The sequence below is a fragment of the Uranotaenia lowii genome, chromosome 3 (genome assembly GCF_029784155.1).
Source record: "Uranotaenia lowii strain MFRU-FL chromosome 3, ASM2978415v1, whole genome shotgun sequence".
Lineage (NCBI taxonomy): Eukaryota > Metazoa > Arthropoda > Insecta > Diptera > Culicidae > Uranotaenia > Uranotaenia lowii.
This window is the reverse complement of record NC_073693.1, coordinates 269,276,025-269,294,816: the sequence shown is the minus strand read 5'-3', so window position 1 is coordinate 269,294,816 and position 18,792 is coordinate 269,276,025. Positions and strand designations below refer to the sequence as shown.

At 41.8% G+C, this 18,792-nt stretch overlaps 1 protein-coding gene across 4 annotated transcripts; it reads right to left on the bottom strand.

The window, feature by feature from the left end:
- Positions 1 to 6,251: 6,251 nt before the first annotated feature.
- LOC129754497 (exocyst complex component 4) lies at positions 6,252 to 17,858 on the bottom strand. 4 transcript variants are annotated; one of them, XM_055750605.1, is made up of 9 exons: positions 17,706 to 17,858; positions 15,655 to 16,381; positions 15,282 to 15,415; positions 14,459 to 15,219; positions 14,121 to 14,323; positions 13,857 to 14,055; positions 13,202 to 13,799; positions 12,935 to 13,141; positions 6,252 to 7,280 (listed from the first exon to the last, which is right to left on the bottom strand). In XM_055750605.1, exons 1-9 carry the CDS (start codon positions 17,757 to 17,759, stop codon positions 7,104 to 7,106), a joined length of 3,060 nt encoding a protein of 1,019 aa, XP_055606580.1. In that variant the 5' UTR covers positions 17,760 to 17,858; the 3' UTR covers positions 6,252 to 7,103. The 4 variants fall into 4 exon arrangements, with proteins under 4 accessions (XP_055606580.1, XP_055606581.1, XP_055606582.1 ...); XM_055750606.1 differs by having other exon boundaries at positions 15,655 to 16,378; positions 17,706 to 17,836; XM_055750607.1 differs by lacking the exon at positions 17,706 to 17,858 and adding an exon at positions 16,580 to 16,838.
- Positions 17,859 to 18,792: the final 934 nt, after the last annotated feature.

The following is an 18,792-nucleotide window of genomic DNA, read 5'->3' as shown; positions in this document are numbered from 1 at the left end:
CAGGCTGTCTGCTAGTTTCGGGGCACTGATTTTAGGATTCTGACTGATTTCCCTGACAATGATGCGATGGTGACGATCCGTAAGCTTCAGTTTGCGACTTCTTCCTGGAGTGGTCTCCAGGTAGTTAGTCTTCTTAAAGTTCTGAAGGACATACTGAACCGGCGATCGTGGCCGTTTTACTATACCTCAAATTTAGAACAAGCTTTTACCGTCATTCTTCAGGTCAGCAATCAGTTTTCGGATGTCAACGGGTATTTTTTTGTGAGGAGCAGACATTTTCTTGTTAATTTTTGTGGATTTAATTAACAGGAAAACGTCTGCTTTTCACAAAAAAATACCCGTTGACATCCGGAAACACGAAAATCTACTGATTTATGCTAGATAAAGTTCATTTTACCGTATTTATCGCTCAGACCACTGGAAATTGTCTTTGCTGAGATTCAATTCACGTTTCTGCGTTTGACAGACTGACACATAACTGTTTACTTGACTAATATTTGACAAAGGCCTCAGTGTACGGACAATTTTTTGACGTCGTTTTTGGGACTTTCTATACAAAATGAATTGGATTATTTTTAAGGTTTAATTCATAAACATTTTTAATACTGATCTACAAAAAGGACTAGTTTCTGCAGCGAATGATGTAATTGTAGTATTTTTATTGACTGAAAAGGTGCACTTTTTGATTGTTTGGATTTCAAAGTACGTGCTGTATGGACAATTTTTTGATACAGTGTATATAAAAAACAATTTCTGTATGTTTGTTTGTTTGTTTGTCCTCTATAGACTCAGCCGTCTTAAGAGCTAGAGAGCAGAAATTTGGCATGGATACTCATTAGGATCAGGAAGGATGAAAAATGTTTTTAGATTTTTGGATGACCCCTTTTGAAGGGGGTTTTCTATACAAGACAAATATTGTTATCGCGATATTGACGTTATTTTCGTCGGATTTTGTTGAAAATTTGCACATGAGTGTGTTGAAAGACGATCAATCGATTTCAGGTGTCAATTTTTTTTGTAAGGGGACAGCCATATTAACTGTTCGCTGTTTTTGCGATATTGACGTTATTATACATCGTATTCAGATGAAAATTGGTACACGATAGTTTTGAGTGACGTGCAATCGATTTGAGGTATCAAATTTAGTGTAAGGGGCCGGCAAAAGGGGTCGTCCATATTAAATTTTCAGTATTTTAGCTATTTTGACGTTTTTATACATCGGATTGGGATGAAAATTTGCACATAGGAGTTATTAGGAACAATCAACCGATTGCACTTATCCAAACTAAAATCAGGGGTCGGCCAAAGGGTTCGTCCATGTAAACTATTCACTTTTGATGCGATATTGTCGTTATTATCCATCGGATTCATACGAAAATTTGTACACGAGAGTTTTGAGAGATGAACAATGGATTTCAGGTATTCAATTCAGTTTAAGGGGCCGGCAAAGGGGGTCGTCCATATAAACCTTTCAATATTTTTGAAATATCGTTGTGATTATACATCGGATTGGGATGAAAATTGGCACACGGTAGTTTTCAGGGACGGGCAATCGATTTCAGATGTCAAATATTTTGCCAGGGGTCGACGGAAGGGGTCGTCCATATAAATGGCGTTGTTATGCAATGATTAGTCGAAATTTATTCACGTGGTTTTTTATTCCTGATTTCAAATTTAGTAGCAGACGACAGACAAAGTGATCGTCCAATATTTTTGCAATTACTACTTAACAATTAATCTGGAAAATGCTTGGCAATTGACTTTCATACAAACTGTTCATGACATATTCCAAGTTTAAGACACGAATGCCATACAGATGGTAAAGTGTCTCAAATAAAATTATAATAATAATAATATTCCAAGTTGAAAGCGAAACGGAGTTCGTATGGGATCAGCTAGTGATAGATAAAATTGTGAAATTTACAAACGCGTGATGCCAGACAATCATATCCCAGTATATGGAATCGAGATTCAAAAGGTTAATCTTTGATTTGCATTTTGATGAATTTTTGCCCAGACTGGTAACTGAATTGTAAAAAAAATATTTTTTAAAAAATTTTGTAAATTTTCAAAACATATTTTTACACCAACAGTGTTGGTATAGGAAAATAAAAACAGTATAAAATTTGATATCATTAAGCCAATCTGTCAAACTGGGTAAAGTTTTTTACAGCATCGAAAAATGTAAAAATGTCTACATCTATTGCCCAATTTTTTCAAATTTTCTATGAGAATCAAAAATTTTAAAAATCTATCGCACGATGTGAGAAACTTGGGCATAATCATTTGTTATCATTAAATGATAACATTATTACATTTAATTTAAATAAAAATTGCAAAAGTTTTGTGGTATACAAATGTAGCATTTAACCCTGCTGTTGCACGATGCCCCGTTGAACGGTTTTTGATAAAAAAAAAAAATAGCTACCCGAACAAAATATCTCTTCCCCCATCGACCAGCACATAAGGTCACTTGGGTATCCCGAGATGGCCGAACAGAAAATCAAATTGACCACATCTGCATCAGCCGAAAATGGAGAAGGAGCCTTCTTGATGTCCGCAACAAACGAAGCGCAGACATTGCATCTGACCATCACCTCGTCCTTGGCGAGATACGACTGAGAGTTGCGCGTGTCCAACGGCGCGAGGAGAAAGTCGGGTGTCGATACGACGTCCGCCGGTTGGAGAATCCAGAGGTGAAAAGGGCATACGTTGAACAGCTAGAATCCCGAGCCTCGGAGCTGCCGACAGACGGAACAGTCGAAGAACAGTGGTGTGGAATCAAGAATGCCTTTATCACGACGAGCCATGGTACTCTCGGTAAAGTTTGTGGAAGAAGGAGTGAATGGATGTCGGATGAAACTTGGAGGATGATCGATGATCGGAGAAAGGCGAAAGTCGGAATTGAGCAGGCATGTACCGGGTCAGCCAAGCAGCCGCCCGCTTACGATATGCGGAGCAGGAAAAGGCAGTTAAACGAGCTTGTAGACGAGACAAGAGAGCCTGGACAAACTCCCTAGCCGAAGAGGGAGAAAGAGCCGCCGCCAATGGAGATATCCGATTACTTTATGACATTTCTCGCCGCCTCAGTGGTGCAAGGACTAATGCAAGAATGCCGCTGAAAGACCGAGCAGGTCAGTTATTGACCGATCGAACAGATCACCTCAAACGATGGACTGAGCACTTCGAACAACTCTTCCAAGTCATGAATAGCGATGGCCAACAGAATCTGCAGCTCGAAGCGCCAACAGTAAGTCGCATAAATGGCGTCAACTCGGAAGCGCCTTCGCTGGCTGAAATAGAAGCGGCAATCAAAAACATGAAATCCAACAAAGCACCTGGGATCGATTGCATCCCTGCTGAAATGCTGAAAGCCGACCCTGCCCTGTCAGCACAAATGTTGCACCGTCTTTTCGCTGACATCTGGGATACTGCAACATTCCCGGCCGACTGGATGCAGGGTATCCTCGTAAAGGTCCCGAAGAAAGGAGACCTGACAGAGTGCGGTAACTGGCGAGGCATAACGTTGATCTGTACAACCCTCAAAGTACTCTGCAAAGTGATTCTGAACAGGATCCAGGAGAAAATAGACGCTACACTCCGACGGCAACAAGCTGGATTCCGATCCGGACGATCATGTGTGGACCACATCACAACGCTACGGGCGACGAGGGGTCCCAGAGAAACTAGTCCATCTCATCGAAGCACAGTATGAGGCATTTTCGTGCAAGGTCTTGCACGACGGTGTCTTGTCCGAACCAATCCCGGTAACTGCTGGAATGAGACAAGGATGTATTCTATCACCGCTACTTTTCTAATCGTAATGGATGAGATTCTGATTGGATCGATTGACTGTGCACCGAACCGAGGATTGCCGTGGAATCCTTCAACAATGGAGCAACTGAACGACCTTGACCTGGCTGACGATATTGTTTTGCTCGCCCAAACACAACCAGATATGCAGAGCAAACTCGACGACCTCACCGAATGTTCCAAGGCAGCAGGTCTCAAAGTCAATGTCGGAAAGACCAAGTCGATGGAGATCAACACAGGAAATCCCTCCAGTTTCATGGTAGCTGGGCAACAAGTTGAGAAAGTGGAGTGCTTCCAGTATCTTGGTAGCCAGATAACGCCTGATGGTGGTACCAGAAAAGACATCGAAACCCGGATCAGAAAGGCCCGATTTGCGTTTGCGAGTCTCCGAAACATCTGGCGGTCACGCCAGATCTCTCTACGAACGAAAATCCGAATCTTCAACTCAAACGTCAAATCCGTATTGCTGTACGGGTGCGAAACTTGGTGCACATATGCGGTAACGACGCGAAAACTGCAAGTATTTGTAAACCGCTGCCTGCGGAATATCATCCGCGCTTGGTGGCCTGGCAACTGGATCTCGAATGAGGAACTACATCGCCGGTGTCATCAAAAGGCGCTAGAAATCGAGATTCGGGAACGTAAGTGGAGATGGATTGGGCACACGCTGCGAAGAGATGAAAACGAGATTTGCAGAGAGGCGCTAGATTGGAATCCAGAAGGTCATCGAAGAAGAGGCAGACCCAGAAATTCGTGGCGGCGAAGCCTAGCCGCTGAAATCCGAACTGTCGACGAGAATCTTGACTGGGACCAGGTGAAGACGCTGGCTCCGGATCGTCAACAGTGGAGGTCTTTTACCACGGCCCTATGCACCGGAGGATCGGCGCGGGATCATTAAGTAAGAACAAAATATCTCAAACTTCTTTACAAACTTCAGGCTCGTTGGGCGATCCCTTCTTGTGCTATCGAGGTTAAATGTTGCATGTAAACTTCACATAACAATCAGCTTATTTGGGCCACTCTACTTAACAAACTTATCAGTGAGAACACGTTCTAACTCTGGCTATTCATATTAAATTATTTCCAAATGACACCGCCGGCGCAAACCAAAACAAATGAACACGGGCCAGTCAGATTCCCAGCACATAACGTTTGCCTCATAAGCGTTCTCCTAGGGAGCTACTCCCTTAGAGCGCTCATTTCTCTTTTCAGAGCAGAGTGAGAGGCAAAAAGAGCTCCCTAGGAGCATTGCATCTTTGAGACAAGCGAATCACTGATTTTCTATGTATTCCACGTACGAATTGTGTTAAAAATGGGTGTAATCGTTGAAGAAAAGTGTTTTCTACAAATGACTATGATTTTTCATTACTCAAATTGCTATAGTTTCTTTAAAAACTTGTTTTTTAAAAACCATATTCAAAGCCACAGAACAAAACTGTGTTGCGAATACGCGCCGCTGTGTATTCAATACGCGCCTAGCAGCCGAACACACCCGAGAGCAGCCGGAGACCGAAAACACACCAATACTTACATACACTTTGACTGAAAAGATAATCAAAATGGACTAATAGAAATTTAACAAAAAAATAATAATAGATTTTTTGGGCTGAATTAACGCTCAAAACATGGTTTTAGACTTTTTGTACATTTTCAATGAAAATTGGCCTTTTTGAAAAATTAATGCTATTTTCAGCCTACTACGAGTGACGCGTTATAACGAGCGCATGGGCCGTGATAGAACATACGATGCAGGTCCGGGTGGGAATTATTACCAGAGGCCCTAGGTGGACTGTATGGCGTAGGGGTACATAGTATCTAGAGTCGACTTATTGCACCCATGGACCCAAAGTAGCATAATGGGGGGACGCTGTGGCTCGCCGTGCCTTGGAATGCAATCCGTAAAAAGAATTTACCACCTGGGTGATCAACTAATAAAAAAAAACATGCATGCATTAAGCAATCAAGGTCATTCACCCCAGACCTGAATAAAACAGGAAAATTAAATAAAATTAAGGTTCCACAGACTAGAAGAAATAAACGTTGATGAAAAAACATTTTTTTTTCTGCTGTTGCGCGGGTCATTGAGACTAAATCCAAGGATTGTCACGGATAATCGAGTCAGACTTGTCGTCGGCGGATGAGTGAGATGAAACAAAACAAAGTATTCAGAAGATGAATTAAAAAATTACAATTCTGACATCAAATACCATCCAGAATAAATTTATGAATGAAGAATTCTAGTCCAAAATTTGGTCAAAATTGTGATTTAAAATTCAGTTTCAGAGTTCAAATTTTATATGATAGCGTTTGAAGTTAACCTCGGGTTCAACATTCGAAATCGGAAATTTATTCAGGTTTTGAAATAATTCTAAATCCCGATGCAGTGGACGAAGATGTACGTTTTTATAAATTTCTTTCAAAATGTAAACGCAACTTGCTTTTTGTAATCTTAGTTAATTTTATTTCAACATTGGTTAGGATCCTACAAATAATCATATTGTTCGGTAAGGTTACCCCCTTTTTTCTTAATCTGTCTTGTTTTCAGAGGAGTAAAACGCAATGCTTGGTATTGTTAGTACAGTGAGCGAAGCGACTGGTTCCAGCTATGCGCTATAGAACAGGAATAAATAATTTTTTTATTCTCTCGGCTGGGTCACCTAAAATATCAACCAAATCGCATAAAGGCAATCAGTTTCTAACTGATGTCGTTTGCGCTAAGGGTTGAACAATTCATGTATTTTCTTTAGTTTTTTTTAGTATGAGTTTATTTTTTCAGTTATACAGCACAAGATTCACTTTCGCCTAGTAGATAACTTTTCTAAATGATGAACACGATTTTGTCATTAGCTTAGATACTTTTCTTCGTTCTTCGCGCATTTCACAGAATTAATAACTAATTTACAGCTTTTATCTTATTGTGGTCGGCAATATGCTTTTTTCTCACATTATTTGGAACCTGGAACATTTTATATCTTATTTGTTTTTCTACTGATAAACGGGATTAGTTTTGATGAGTCTTTCCTTTTGATATCGTGAATAATATTTTTATCATCAACAATTTTTCGTTAACAACATGCTACTTTTAACGCTTTACGACCAATCTATTATGCAACGTTAAACTTTTATGTTTTTATTGTTTACTTGTGGTAGCGTATTTCTGCAAATTTAGTACCATCCATTTGAACAGCATTCCCCTGGGACTTCCTAAAGCACTAAAACGTAGATGCAGCAATCATTGCAGCTTCACTAGAACCGGCTTTTTCATTTTTTAGATTAAAAAAAAAGAAACATTAGACCGTAACACCAAGGCCCGGTTTGTTTCCCAGAACGTCGCACAGCTTTTGCTGGTACATAGCCAAGGTGTTTTGGTCACTGATACCGCGATTTTTGCACACCAGATGGAGCGCGTTCAAGTATTGCATCTCGGTGAACTGGGAACCTTTCTCTATGATCGATGTCAGGATTTCCTATGGGATCGAAAACGAACAATAAATATCAGTTAAAAATTGTTTTCCTGTAGTTTGAAACAATTCAATTAGCTGTAACTGGAATCGAACATAGAATGGGTATATTTTTTCAGTATTAGAATTTGAACTGCTTCCGTCAAACTTTTTATCATCCAAGAATATTTCCCGTTCATATACAGTGTCGGACAATAGAATAGGACCGCTCTAAAGCAAAATATTCAAATCACCTTTAAACTGCCAATTCAAATATAATAATATGCGACACCTAGCGGCAAGCACTTATTGTAGTATGCCAACTTCAGGGGTGTCAGGTGTCCTGATTTTTCAGGATTTGTCCTGATTTTCGAGAGGCCGTCCTGATTTTTCAAAAACGCTTGGATTGTCCTGATTTTTAACAAAAGACCCTTAAAATGTCCTGATTTGTCCTGATTTTTTAAAAATATCTTAACTTTATCTTAATTTATTGTTCAATGGTGAGAAAATCAAACAAATATTGAATAAAATAGTTTGACCGATGATAATTTTTGGTTCAAATAATATTTAAATATTGTTTTTTGATATTAACTTCAGGCCATCCAACGTTCTTCTAGATTTAGTTGCATAATTTAGGGCGTCTCCAGCACCTGTATTTTCCCTTTAGTTATGCAATTTAAGCAGAGCTGCATGTTATTTTCATCAATTTAGTGGTGTCCTGATAAATCCTGATTTTTTCATCACAGTGTCCTGATTTTTGTTAAAACCACCTGGCACCCCTGGCCAACTTTCTACTGTACGTTTGTTGCAATCAAGGAGAAAGCTCGCATGAAAATTTAGAAAAACAGAAAGTTTGATCGAAAATTATGGAAAAAAGGAGCATCCCTACGAAAAAACGAAAATCAACATATAAACAAGTAGTGGTGATATAGAGTATAAAACTCTCTGCCAATCAAACAGATCCATACATACATACATACATACAAGGCAACCCGTTTGTTCTACTCGACCAGAAAGCTGTCAGAGAGTGAAAAAAGTCGCGTCATAAAATAAGACCAGCTCATCGGTTCGGCTGTTCCGGCATTTTCAGCGCTCTAGATTTGAAGAAAAGGTGTTGTTTGTCCATTCTCGTGTCCTGGTAAGTATTTCCCATAAAATTAATCATGAAAACAAACAAAAAATAAAGATTTCCTTCCTCCTACTCTGTTTTCAGCGAAAAAGGTCCAGCGAGCGATCATCCGGAATCTGTACAAGGCTGGCAAAAGCCAACGCGAGATTGCCGGCTACTTAGGAAGGTCGAAAACTTTCGTTTTCAACGCGCTTCACAGCACCAGCAAACGGGAACTGACCGGCCGCCCCCGCAAAACGACGCCGAAGAACGATTCGGCAATCAAGCGGGCCTCGCAAAAGGAACCTTTCAAAGCGTCCAAGCAGATCAGAGACGAGCTGAACTTATCTGTGAGTTCCCGGACGGTTCAGCGGCGGTTGGCGGAGAAGGGACTAGGAGGAAAAAGTCCCCGGAAGGTGCCGATGCTGACGCCGAAGCACTTGAAGGCGCGACTGAAGTATGCGAAGGACCACTTCGATTGGGTCGGTCCGAAAAAAGAGAAACTATGGAGAAATGCGCTGTGGTCGGATGAGACCAAAGTGAACCTCATCGGCTCGGACGGAAAGAGTTGGGTCCATCGCCCACTCGGCTGTGCGTATATGCCCCAGTATACAAATAAAACATTCAAACATGGAGGAGGTAGCATCAGGGTCTGGGGGTGCTTTTCTTGGTACGGGGTGGGTCCCTTGTACTGGATCGACCGGATTATGGACCAGCATCTCTACGCCCAGATGCTTCGGGAAGAAATGCTGCCACACGCCGAGTGGGAGATGCCCCTAAAGTGGCAGTTCCAGCAGGACAACGACCCCAAACATACCACTAAAACGGTTAAAAAGTGGTTCCAGGATAATAAGGTAGACGTTATGGAGTGGCCAGCACAGTCCCTATGGGAAATAGTTAAACGTAAGGTGTAGACCGAAAAAAAAACAAGCAGCAGCTGTGGGAGAAAATCCAGGCGGTGTGGTACGCTATCCCGGTGAGAACGTGCCAAAAGCTGGTGAAGTCGATGCCGAACCGGGTTCGAGAAGTGATGCGTAATAAGGGTTATACCACCAAGTACTAACCCTGCGAATCGATCACGGTATGAATTTCCTTTTTTTTTTTTAATTTTTTTTTACCATGAATTCTAAAGCGGTCCTATTTTATGTCGCGTTATTTTAGTCAGTAAGTATGCTTAAAACGCACTTTTAAATAAAGGACAATTGTTTTAACTACGGATGATTTTAATTTCTTCGAAGAATGGAATTTACAATTTGTAAATGGTTTGATGGACTTAAATCGAATTTTTTTTTCTATGTTTTGTCACTTTCTGTTTTGGATTGAGCTGTGGTCCTATTCTATTGTCCGACACTGTATGACGAATTTGTTATAAGGTACACCGGGGTAAGTGTGGACGGTTTTTCGTATAGTTCAACTTCAAAAAATTATTAAAAAAATCAGCAGTGGAGCAATTTTCATAAAATGACATTCTTTGTGATGCAGAACATGTTGTTTACAAACGCTGAAGAGATGAGCTCGATAGAAGCAAAGCGAAAAAAGTTATCACGTAAATTCTAATAGACTGCTGGTGTCTTCACTTACCCTGATTTATGGGGTAAGTGTGGACGGAAGATTTTCCCTATGGTTTCTCAGGAAAATTTCAAAAAAATTGTGTTTTCTTGGTTGAATACGTTATTTTATTACTCGAATCGTCCAAAATATTGAAAAAAAGGTCCTGATACTATTAGTAAGGCATCTTTCAATAATTATTGTGCGTAATTTATGCTACAACACACGAGTTCCGATTTTACTAAAAACACTGAATAAACAAGTACTTTACCCAACTTTTCATGATCCGAATGCTAAATTTAGCTAAATAATGCAATTCATGAAGGATGAAGGACATAAAATTGAAAAAATGTATAAACATCAAGTCTTTAAAGCCGTCCACACTTACCCCAGGCAGGGGTTGGAGACAAAATTTTAGTTTTTTGTAAATAAACTCTTTTTTCTTCAGTTTTAACCGCCGTTTCTTTTCCTAACTGGTTGTTTGGAATGTAAGGATTCTTTCAATGTAGAGTTTTTCATCTAGAGCCAGCTAGTTTACGAGAAATTGGCAATTGAAAAAGATGCACATCACCTCGACATCGTAGGTGAAAATAGAAAATTCGCAAAAAGTCGTTGTAAACATCCGCCCATTGACTACTAGGACGTGGCCGGCGCCGTTATTGATCAGTTTTGGAAAGGAAGAGAGCATGAGTTTTGTGCATTGAGAATGTACTGCTAGTCCCAAGCACCATTCTATTGGACATTGCACAAAATTGATGGCCTCGATCAATCACGGAGTAGCAACCATTGGCGATGTGGAACTTGTTCCACTTAGCCACGCCAGCGATCGTGAGATTCGAAATGCACTATTGATTGATAACTAACAACTAAGTTGAGTAATAAATAAATAAAAAAAAACAACACATTATTTTGTTATTGGATAATTGAAAATTCTGATGCATTTCGGTTTTGACGATTTAAGGTGGATATGAGTAGTCAAACAAGCTAAGCTAAGCTAAAAAGTCGTTGTAAACATCCGTTATTGTAGGAACTGTATTTTTTTTACAGTACAGTACAGATTACAAGTAAATTGAACAATCTGTATTAAAAGTTTGAGAAAATAGTGCACAGTATTGTTTTAATAGCCATCGTCCACACTTCGCGTCCACACTTACCCCTATGTACCTTAGTTGTTGTCAAATTTAAGTTTCAGTTTGTTTATGAAGGAACGAAGCAGTTCTCGAATTATTCGAGCTTTTTCTAATTTTGGAGTTCGTGTAGGTTTTTTAATTTTTCTTTTGGGAAACGTTGCCAGCCGACTTGTTGCTATTCATGGCTTCCTTAACTTCACTAATCGTTGGGAGTCCCAAGAAACACCGGTTATTTTATAAGTCTCCACAAGCCTCTTATGAACCAAAACTTGGTCTAGTAGCTTGCTATAAAATTTTATTTGTTACTTGGGGTGGCTCCTCTACGTCGTTGGGTACACGGGCGATGTACCTTCTCCTATCGTCATTATCTCCTCCATGTGCGCCGTTCAGGTATTCATCGAAGTGATGCTTCCACCTTTTTATCACCTCACGATTGTCCGTCAAGATGCCTCCGTCCTTGTCCCGGTACATTTCGGCTTGCGGCACGAAGCCTTTGCGGGATGTCTTGAGTTTGGGAATAATGCAGCTGCTTCAGCTCCTCGAGTTCCTCCTCCTCCAGGCGGCGCTTTTTCTCCTGGAAAATTTGGACTAGCTGTCTCTTCCGCTGTCGGTGATTTTCCACGTTCCGACGGGTGCCTCTTTGCACTACTGCCGCCCGTGCGACGTTTTCTTCGTTCATCACCCTCCTACACTCCTCGTCGAACCAGTCGTCCCGTCGTGTTCGTTCTACATACCCGGTGACGTTCTCCGCAGCGCTGTTGATGGCTGTCTTGATAGTATGTACCGGCAGCAATGCTTCGAGCGATTGCGCGAAGTCTGCTGCAACCTCAGGTTGCTTCAATCGTGCGATATTTGACCGAGACGAGCGTCGGTTTTGTGTGTTGTTCACAACGGAGAGTTTTGGGCGCATCTTCACCATCACCAGAAAGTGGTCTGACTCGATGTTGGCGCCTCGACAGGATCTGACGTCGATGATGTCCGAGAAGTACCGGCTGTCTATCAAAACGTAGTCGATCTGTGATTGCGTTTGGTACGGTGATCTCCAGGTATACTTCTGTGGGAGGCGGTGCTATGATTCTTAGGCCGTTTTCGTCTGTCAGCTGGTGCACGTTGAAGCTTCCAATTGTCGGTTTGAATTCCTCCTCCTGGTCGAGCTGAGCGTTAAAATCCTCGATGACGATCTTGATATCATGTTTTGGGCAGCGGTCATATTCACGTTCCAGCTGCGCGTAGAATTCGTCTTTGTCACCGGTACTTCCGAGGTGAGGGCTGTGTACGTTGATGAAGCTGATGTTGAAGAATCGGCGCTTGATTCTCAACAGGCACACTCGTGGGTTATCACTCGATCACGCACTTCGTCATCTTTCCCATCACTATAAAAGCTGTTCCAAGCTTGTGTGTTGCCACAGCTATGGTAGGTGGCATGACGAACGTTCGTATTCTAGAGCCTCGGTGTTTTATCTTACACGCGAAAAGCTCATTGCCTTCATAATTTGGAATCGATGAACTGCACACTTCAGCATTTTATTGTGCACAATGAACGGTATCCACCGTGCCACAATGCAACTTCCGTTACCGATACTGCGTTGCACGCTGTTCGAAGATAGCAATGACGTCACTTGTTTTACATTCAAACGATTTGTTTACTCGTGGCCTACCTTGTATTGTATTACCGTGCTTTAGACAGTTAAACATCGGTAGGAGAAAGGTCAGTTGTCCTAGCGATTTCTAATGTCGTTGATGTTGAGCTAGACTTTCATACACTCTATCAGTGGTGCAAGAGCAGGGATCTCTAGGATTCCACAACAGACACTTATACCTCTTTATACCACTGCTTATACCATGGTAATATGCCTTAAAAATGAAATGTGCATTTAACCCAATCGAATACTTACGTCCGGTTCCAGGTAGAACATTTCGTAGAACGACCTTGCATAGTCCAGGGCCACTTCTCGGGAAGCTGTTATGCTGCTCAGTGTCTGCTGCAAAGCCAACGCATTCCTACACATTCTTTGGACCCCGGGATGATCGATTGCTTCCATCGAATTGGCCGCCATAACTAGAATCCGGGATGCTAAGTGAGCAAGCCCTTCAAAGACGTACTGCGAAGAAAAGAAATATATACTTAAAAAATACACCGAAGTGAAATCTAATTAACAAACCTTGGTCTTTCGAGGATGCAGCGTCGAACTCAAGGCTTCGTCCATATCGGAGAGCACCTTCGTGAGCTTCAACACCTTGGCGTCCGGCTCCAGTGAGTCGTTTTTGTTCGGGTTGTTTGCCTTAAACTTATCCGATGGGTTAGATTTCAGATAATGGAAGCACTGAACTCGAACCTCCAGGTGTAACACCAGTAAACACGTATTTGCCAGTTCCTCAAACTCCAGCGCCAAATTCATCAGCACCTTAATCATACCGTCCTTCACGACAACTGGCGAAGATCCAACGCCACCACTTCCCATCAACCCGTTAGCGATCGGTTTGCGTAGATCGCTAGCAAAATCAGTTATCCGTCCGGCGAACCATTCCATACTTTCCTGCAGTATGGCCAGCTCCTTGAGGACACCAACGTCGGACAGGATTTCCTGTTGCGAAATTCCTCCTTCGCCTAGGTTGCTAGTCAACATTTCGGCCTCCCGAATGTTTCGCTGCTGCACGGCCGTCGGACTTTCCTCCTCTGACGGTTCAGCCTTCATCCCTCGTTTTTGGGAAGCTTGTCGGAGCCGGGCGTTGATCAGATCAGTCCAGTTGGGTAGGGATCTTTCGGATTAAATGCTGATAAGTAAAGTGATTTAATATAACACTTAAGTAACTTACTTCAGAAACCGCATAATGTCGTCATCCTTGAGCCACGCAACGCTATAGATTCGTTTGTCCTCGGTTTCCGGCTGAACGATTCCACGGTAGGCAGCCTGACACGTTTCCCGGTAAGTCTTCAACAGGGAACAAACCATCTTCAGAAGCTCGTCCGAGTACGTTGGCAGATCTTCGATGAGTTTCTTTGTTTCGGAGATACCTAAAAGTAAAAATTGCCTGTTGTGATCAGTTTTAATTACAGAGAAATTTCAAAATTTAACTTACGGCTTTCGACGAGAACTGTGTTCTGCAACAATGGTCTCGCCAAACCAAGTCGTTTCATTTCCTCCGGTGTGATAATCGTCCGCCAGGCGTCCTGAGTTTTCGACAACGAATCTATCGTAAGCTGTAAGTTTCTGTTGTGGCCACGCGCTAAATACGCGTCCTTAACGTAATTGGCAAGGAACGTATTCAAACTACATAATTGACTGAAATATAAAAATCTAAAATTAGAATTTACCATCAATTTTAACAAAGCCCACCCCGACTTGCACTTCATGAAGCTTTCAATTTCATGAATGTAGCCCATCATCGGCAAATAGATATTCCTAACCAAAGCCTACCCCGACTTGCACTTCATGAAGCTTTCAATTTCATGAATGTAGCCCATCATCGGCAAATAGATATTCCTAACCAAGGCAGCATCCGGAGTACACACCAGCTGCCGTTCCTGCTTCTTCTTATCATGGACACCGACAGCACTCGGATGATGCTTGTTGAAGCTCGAATTCAATAGATTCGATCCATTAGGACCCGTATGATTCAACAGATCCTGTTCCTTCCCGGTACTGTTTGAGACATTCGAAGGGTTTCTCCGATGTTCCTTAGACCCTGTACTAGGCTCCACATCAACCGTATGTGAAGACTTATCGAACTTAAACAACAACTTCTTTCCCTGCACCTTCCGCCGGCTGAAGAACGTATTGATATTTGTTGTTTGTTCGGTGAATTGTGTGCGCATCAGCTCATCACTGCTATCATTCTGAATGTCCAGATAGTCGGTGAGAACGAGTTTCAAAACGGCCTGCGCCTGGCCCCAGTACTCGATCAGATCATAGGCCTTCACTTGCGGTAGATTGTACCGGTGCATCACGTTGTGGTAGTTCTTCAGCGTCAGCTGATGAGCGTTGGCGATCAGCTTGAACTGTTTGAAGACCAAATCCAGCAGTTCCAAAATGGGGATCTTCTGTTCCGGAAGGTCTTCCGAGGCATTCGCACCTTGAGCGTGGTTTTGTGGGTGCTGCTGCTGGCTGACCGTAACGATGTGATGCGTCGATTTGGTCACTATCGCAAGCAGTTCACTTTGCATGTGGGTTCTTAGAGACTGCAATGGGGAAAAAGAAATGTGGTTAAAACTCTCTGATTAAAAAACCTTAAAAAACATACCTCTATGGAGTCAGGCACTTTATTAAGCAGCGCAAAGCACTCGATTATGATTCCGATGAAGTAAGTAGAATTAACGTCCGGGTCCAGCAGATCCGTGTCCTCGATGATTTCACTCTTGTCCACGTCCATGTAGCCTGAAGGTGGAAAAATAAAAAGAAAATATTCAGACGGTCCCATAACAAATTCGGGTCCTGCGTTTTTCATATATTGATGTTGCAGCCCTTTATCGTAATTTGAGTCGGGGCTGTAGTATTTTCTACTAAGCAAAGTCGTAAACTGTGGCTTTTTTTCAAGGGAGTTTAACTGCCAGGGTCATTCTTCCCTAGAAAACTGTGGAAATTGTCAAAATGTTGAAAATGCAAAAATAACTCACCATTCTGAGCAATCTCAAAAAGCGCCTTCCGAGCCTTGGTGTTGGCTTCCACTCTTTCGGCCGATCGTCTCAGCACATTGCGCTGAAATGGAGAAGCCCCAGCCGCAGCAGAATGACTGTTCCTCCCGGAGCTCTGACGCTGGAAGCTTTGCAACACCCCATCGGTACTGGAAACGTAAAGATGCTTGTTCAGTTCTTCCAAAAGTTTGCTATACAGATGGTGACGTTTAGCTTGCAGATCCTGTCTCAAATCCTGTAGCCCTTCAACGTCTTTCAGCGGGCCTTCAATGGATTCAACCGATGTTCTTAGCAGTTTCGTTGCATGGAGATAGTGCTTCTTGGCCATAAACGATGCTAGTTGTTGAGGAGTACGACGCAGTTCATTAACCTGATCCAACATCTCCAGCACACACTTGTGCTGGATGGCATCGGTGTAGAGCTTCTTTAGTTCCTCTCTTCGGCAACGTAACAACTGTTTGCAGCTTTGTAAGTTCTCCTTCACGACGTGAATCCGTTCCCTAGAGCTGGTCACCTGTACCGAGACCTTGCCGAACAGTTGCATAACCCGGGTGAGGTCTCCATCGTTCCGCGAAACCAGCTCATTGAGACGCTGATCGGTCTTCCGGAACTCCTTTTCGATTTTAAGCTTCTCCCGCTCCCGCTGCTCGTTGGTTTCGCTTGCGTCGAGGGTTTTGATGACCGAAACCAGCAGACCGCAGCCACTCTGCTGGAACATAGAAAAAACAACAACAATGAGTTGAGGAGATTTATGATCCGCACAGCCAAGAATAGAGGCCCATCAATCCAACATATGCAAAACACGAGAACATTAGCCGCGGATGATGTCATGCGGAGCACATAACTCTTGGCCAAACAACAGCCCCAATTGTGACCCTATTGAAAGAAACTGGGCCCAATTTCTCACCATTATATTCTAATCAGATGCAGGTTGTGCAATTGGGAAAAAAAATCAACCAGATGAATTTCACTACGAATTCCACCCCCAAAAAGTACACGTATTTTTTTGTCGAAATCCAAACCCCGATGGGAGTCAAGAACAACAACTAGCTTATCAGTCGTGTCGTGATTAATTGAACACTGCAAATCTTTTGCCCTGATAACAAACAACTAAAACACATCCGGATAAAAGTGCCATTGGAACCGAACTGAACGTGCACTCGAGAAGGAAATGATGGCAAACAACAAACCAGCACAACTCGCACACAAACACAACCAAAAACGTTTGACGTTTATGCTGCGAATTATGCTTTGTTTACATTTACTTTGTTTACATACAGTTGATGTTAGCCTTCACTGAAATGGGAAAGGCTACCAGACTGGAGTTTTCTATTTTTGTACAAATCTGGAAAACTATCATTAATCGCAACCGATGGAGTAAACCTTCAGCTATTATTCATCCTGAACGAAGCGCTTTGGTTCAAAATTCGAACATTTTTTAGCAGAATTTTTCAAAAAACAAATAAACAAGCATAAGTCCTATCCGTAAAACGAAATTTAAAAAAAAATCAAAACAGGTTTTTTAAGGTAAGTGAAGTCATTTCTAATTTCTAAGGAAATAATTTAAAAAAAATGACTTCAGGGACCGAATTTCAAAAACGTAACTGGTGAGTGACCAGCTCAAAAAAGTGACCAAGGTTACTTAAAAGCTACCAACTTCCAGTCATGAACATATGAATTTCTATATGTAACATATTTACGTATTAAACTTTTACAGTCAAAGTAACAATAATTATGAGTCTCAATTTGAAATAAACTTCTGGCAACCCTTATCCTCTGCATCCATGTTAGCCCGCAATAGTGACATCAGCTTCTTCTTCGGCTTGCTCTTTTTCTCAACTCCCCCGACCCCATCTCGGCAGAAAGTGCAGAAAAATTTCGATTCACTGAAGATGAGCGTGACCACCCACAAAATAAACACTAATTTCACCGAATCCGGCCAATTTTCCCACCAACTAACACCCACTTCCGGTAGCCCCACGAGTTAATTACACTTTGCGACACTTTTGAACCGGAAGCGAACCCCAAATTACCGTTTCTTTGCCATATTTGACGCCGCGCGGAGGTTTCACGGGTGGAGAATCCATCGATGAAAAACTAGCACTCGCTCGACTCGATGCATATTTTCATTCATCTGCTTCCGCCCCTCCCCCGTACGCATAGAAGCAGCAGAGATACCGTTTGTTTTGTGTCATGTTTTCTTGCTTTCTTCGAAGCTTCGGCACCCAGTGCCGAAAATATGGCGGGTTTGATTCGAGACTAAAGAGGTGCGCGTCTTAGCTAGAGGATGAGCATAGAAAAATATGGTCACCAGATGTATGAAAAATATATTATGTGTATAGCACCAAACCGAATATCGACAGAAGAACTAGCGACGCTTTTTTACTAACGAGGTTCCTGTCATTCGCAGGTTTGTTATTCTTTTTTCAGTCCAGTAGGCGATTTCAATGTAGTACTCGAACATTGTTTACGTTATTTACTGTACATTTTCCCTAGGTCATCAATCGCATGCTTCAAGTTTCCTAGGAAACTGGCGATGCGTCGTTATTAATTTCAACGTAGTGACGTATGCGACGTGTCGCTAGTAGGCAAAGCTGCTTTGATTACTAGCGCTCATATTTTGGATTTTTTCTGCATGCATAATACCTGTGAAATGAATCCACCTTCCATTCCTAAAAACCAATGTATGATGTTTTTTCAAATTATCACGTGACTTAAAAAAAAACAAGTCAACGGAAATTATCTTGAAACTACATTTTATTATAAGATGCATATTCCCTGAGAAAAAAGAATCAAAAAAAAAAAAAAATAAGATGCATATCGATTTGAAATTGCGTTTCATTTCATTGGTGAAATAGAAAACGCCTGAATGTATACTGTCAAGAATCGTCAAAAGCTGAAAATAAAACTCACATAAAAGTTTTGAAACGCTACTGGCAAGGAGTTTAAAACATAATCATTGATTACAGAATATTCGATTGAAGAACATATGTGGCTGAAATAAAATGTTTATCACAATGGCAGATTTCATATTTCGGGGTAACTATGGTCAGTGGGGTAACGTTGATCACTATGGTTTTAAAGAATCTGATCATCTTCAAAATAATTGCTTTGGTGCCA

Bases quoted from the DNA above. Each gene is read 5' to 3' on its own strand.
- LOC129754497 (XM_055750605.1), bottom strand. From the start codon at position 17,759: ATGGATTCTCCACCCGTGAAACCTCCGCGCGGCGTCAAATATGGCAAA. The intron at 16,382-17,705 runs GTAATTTGGGGT...TCTATGTTCCAG, and splicing joins TCAAATATGGCAAAGAAACG to CAGAGTGGCTGCGGTCTGCT. The intron at 15,220-15,281 runs GTATGTTTTTTA...TCCCCATTGCAG, and splicing joins AAGTGCCTGACTCCATAGAG to TCTCTAAGAACCCACATGCA.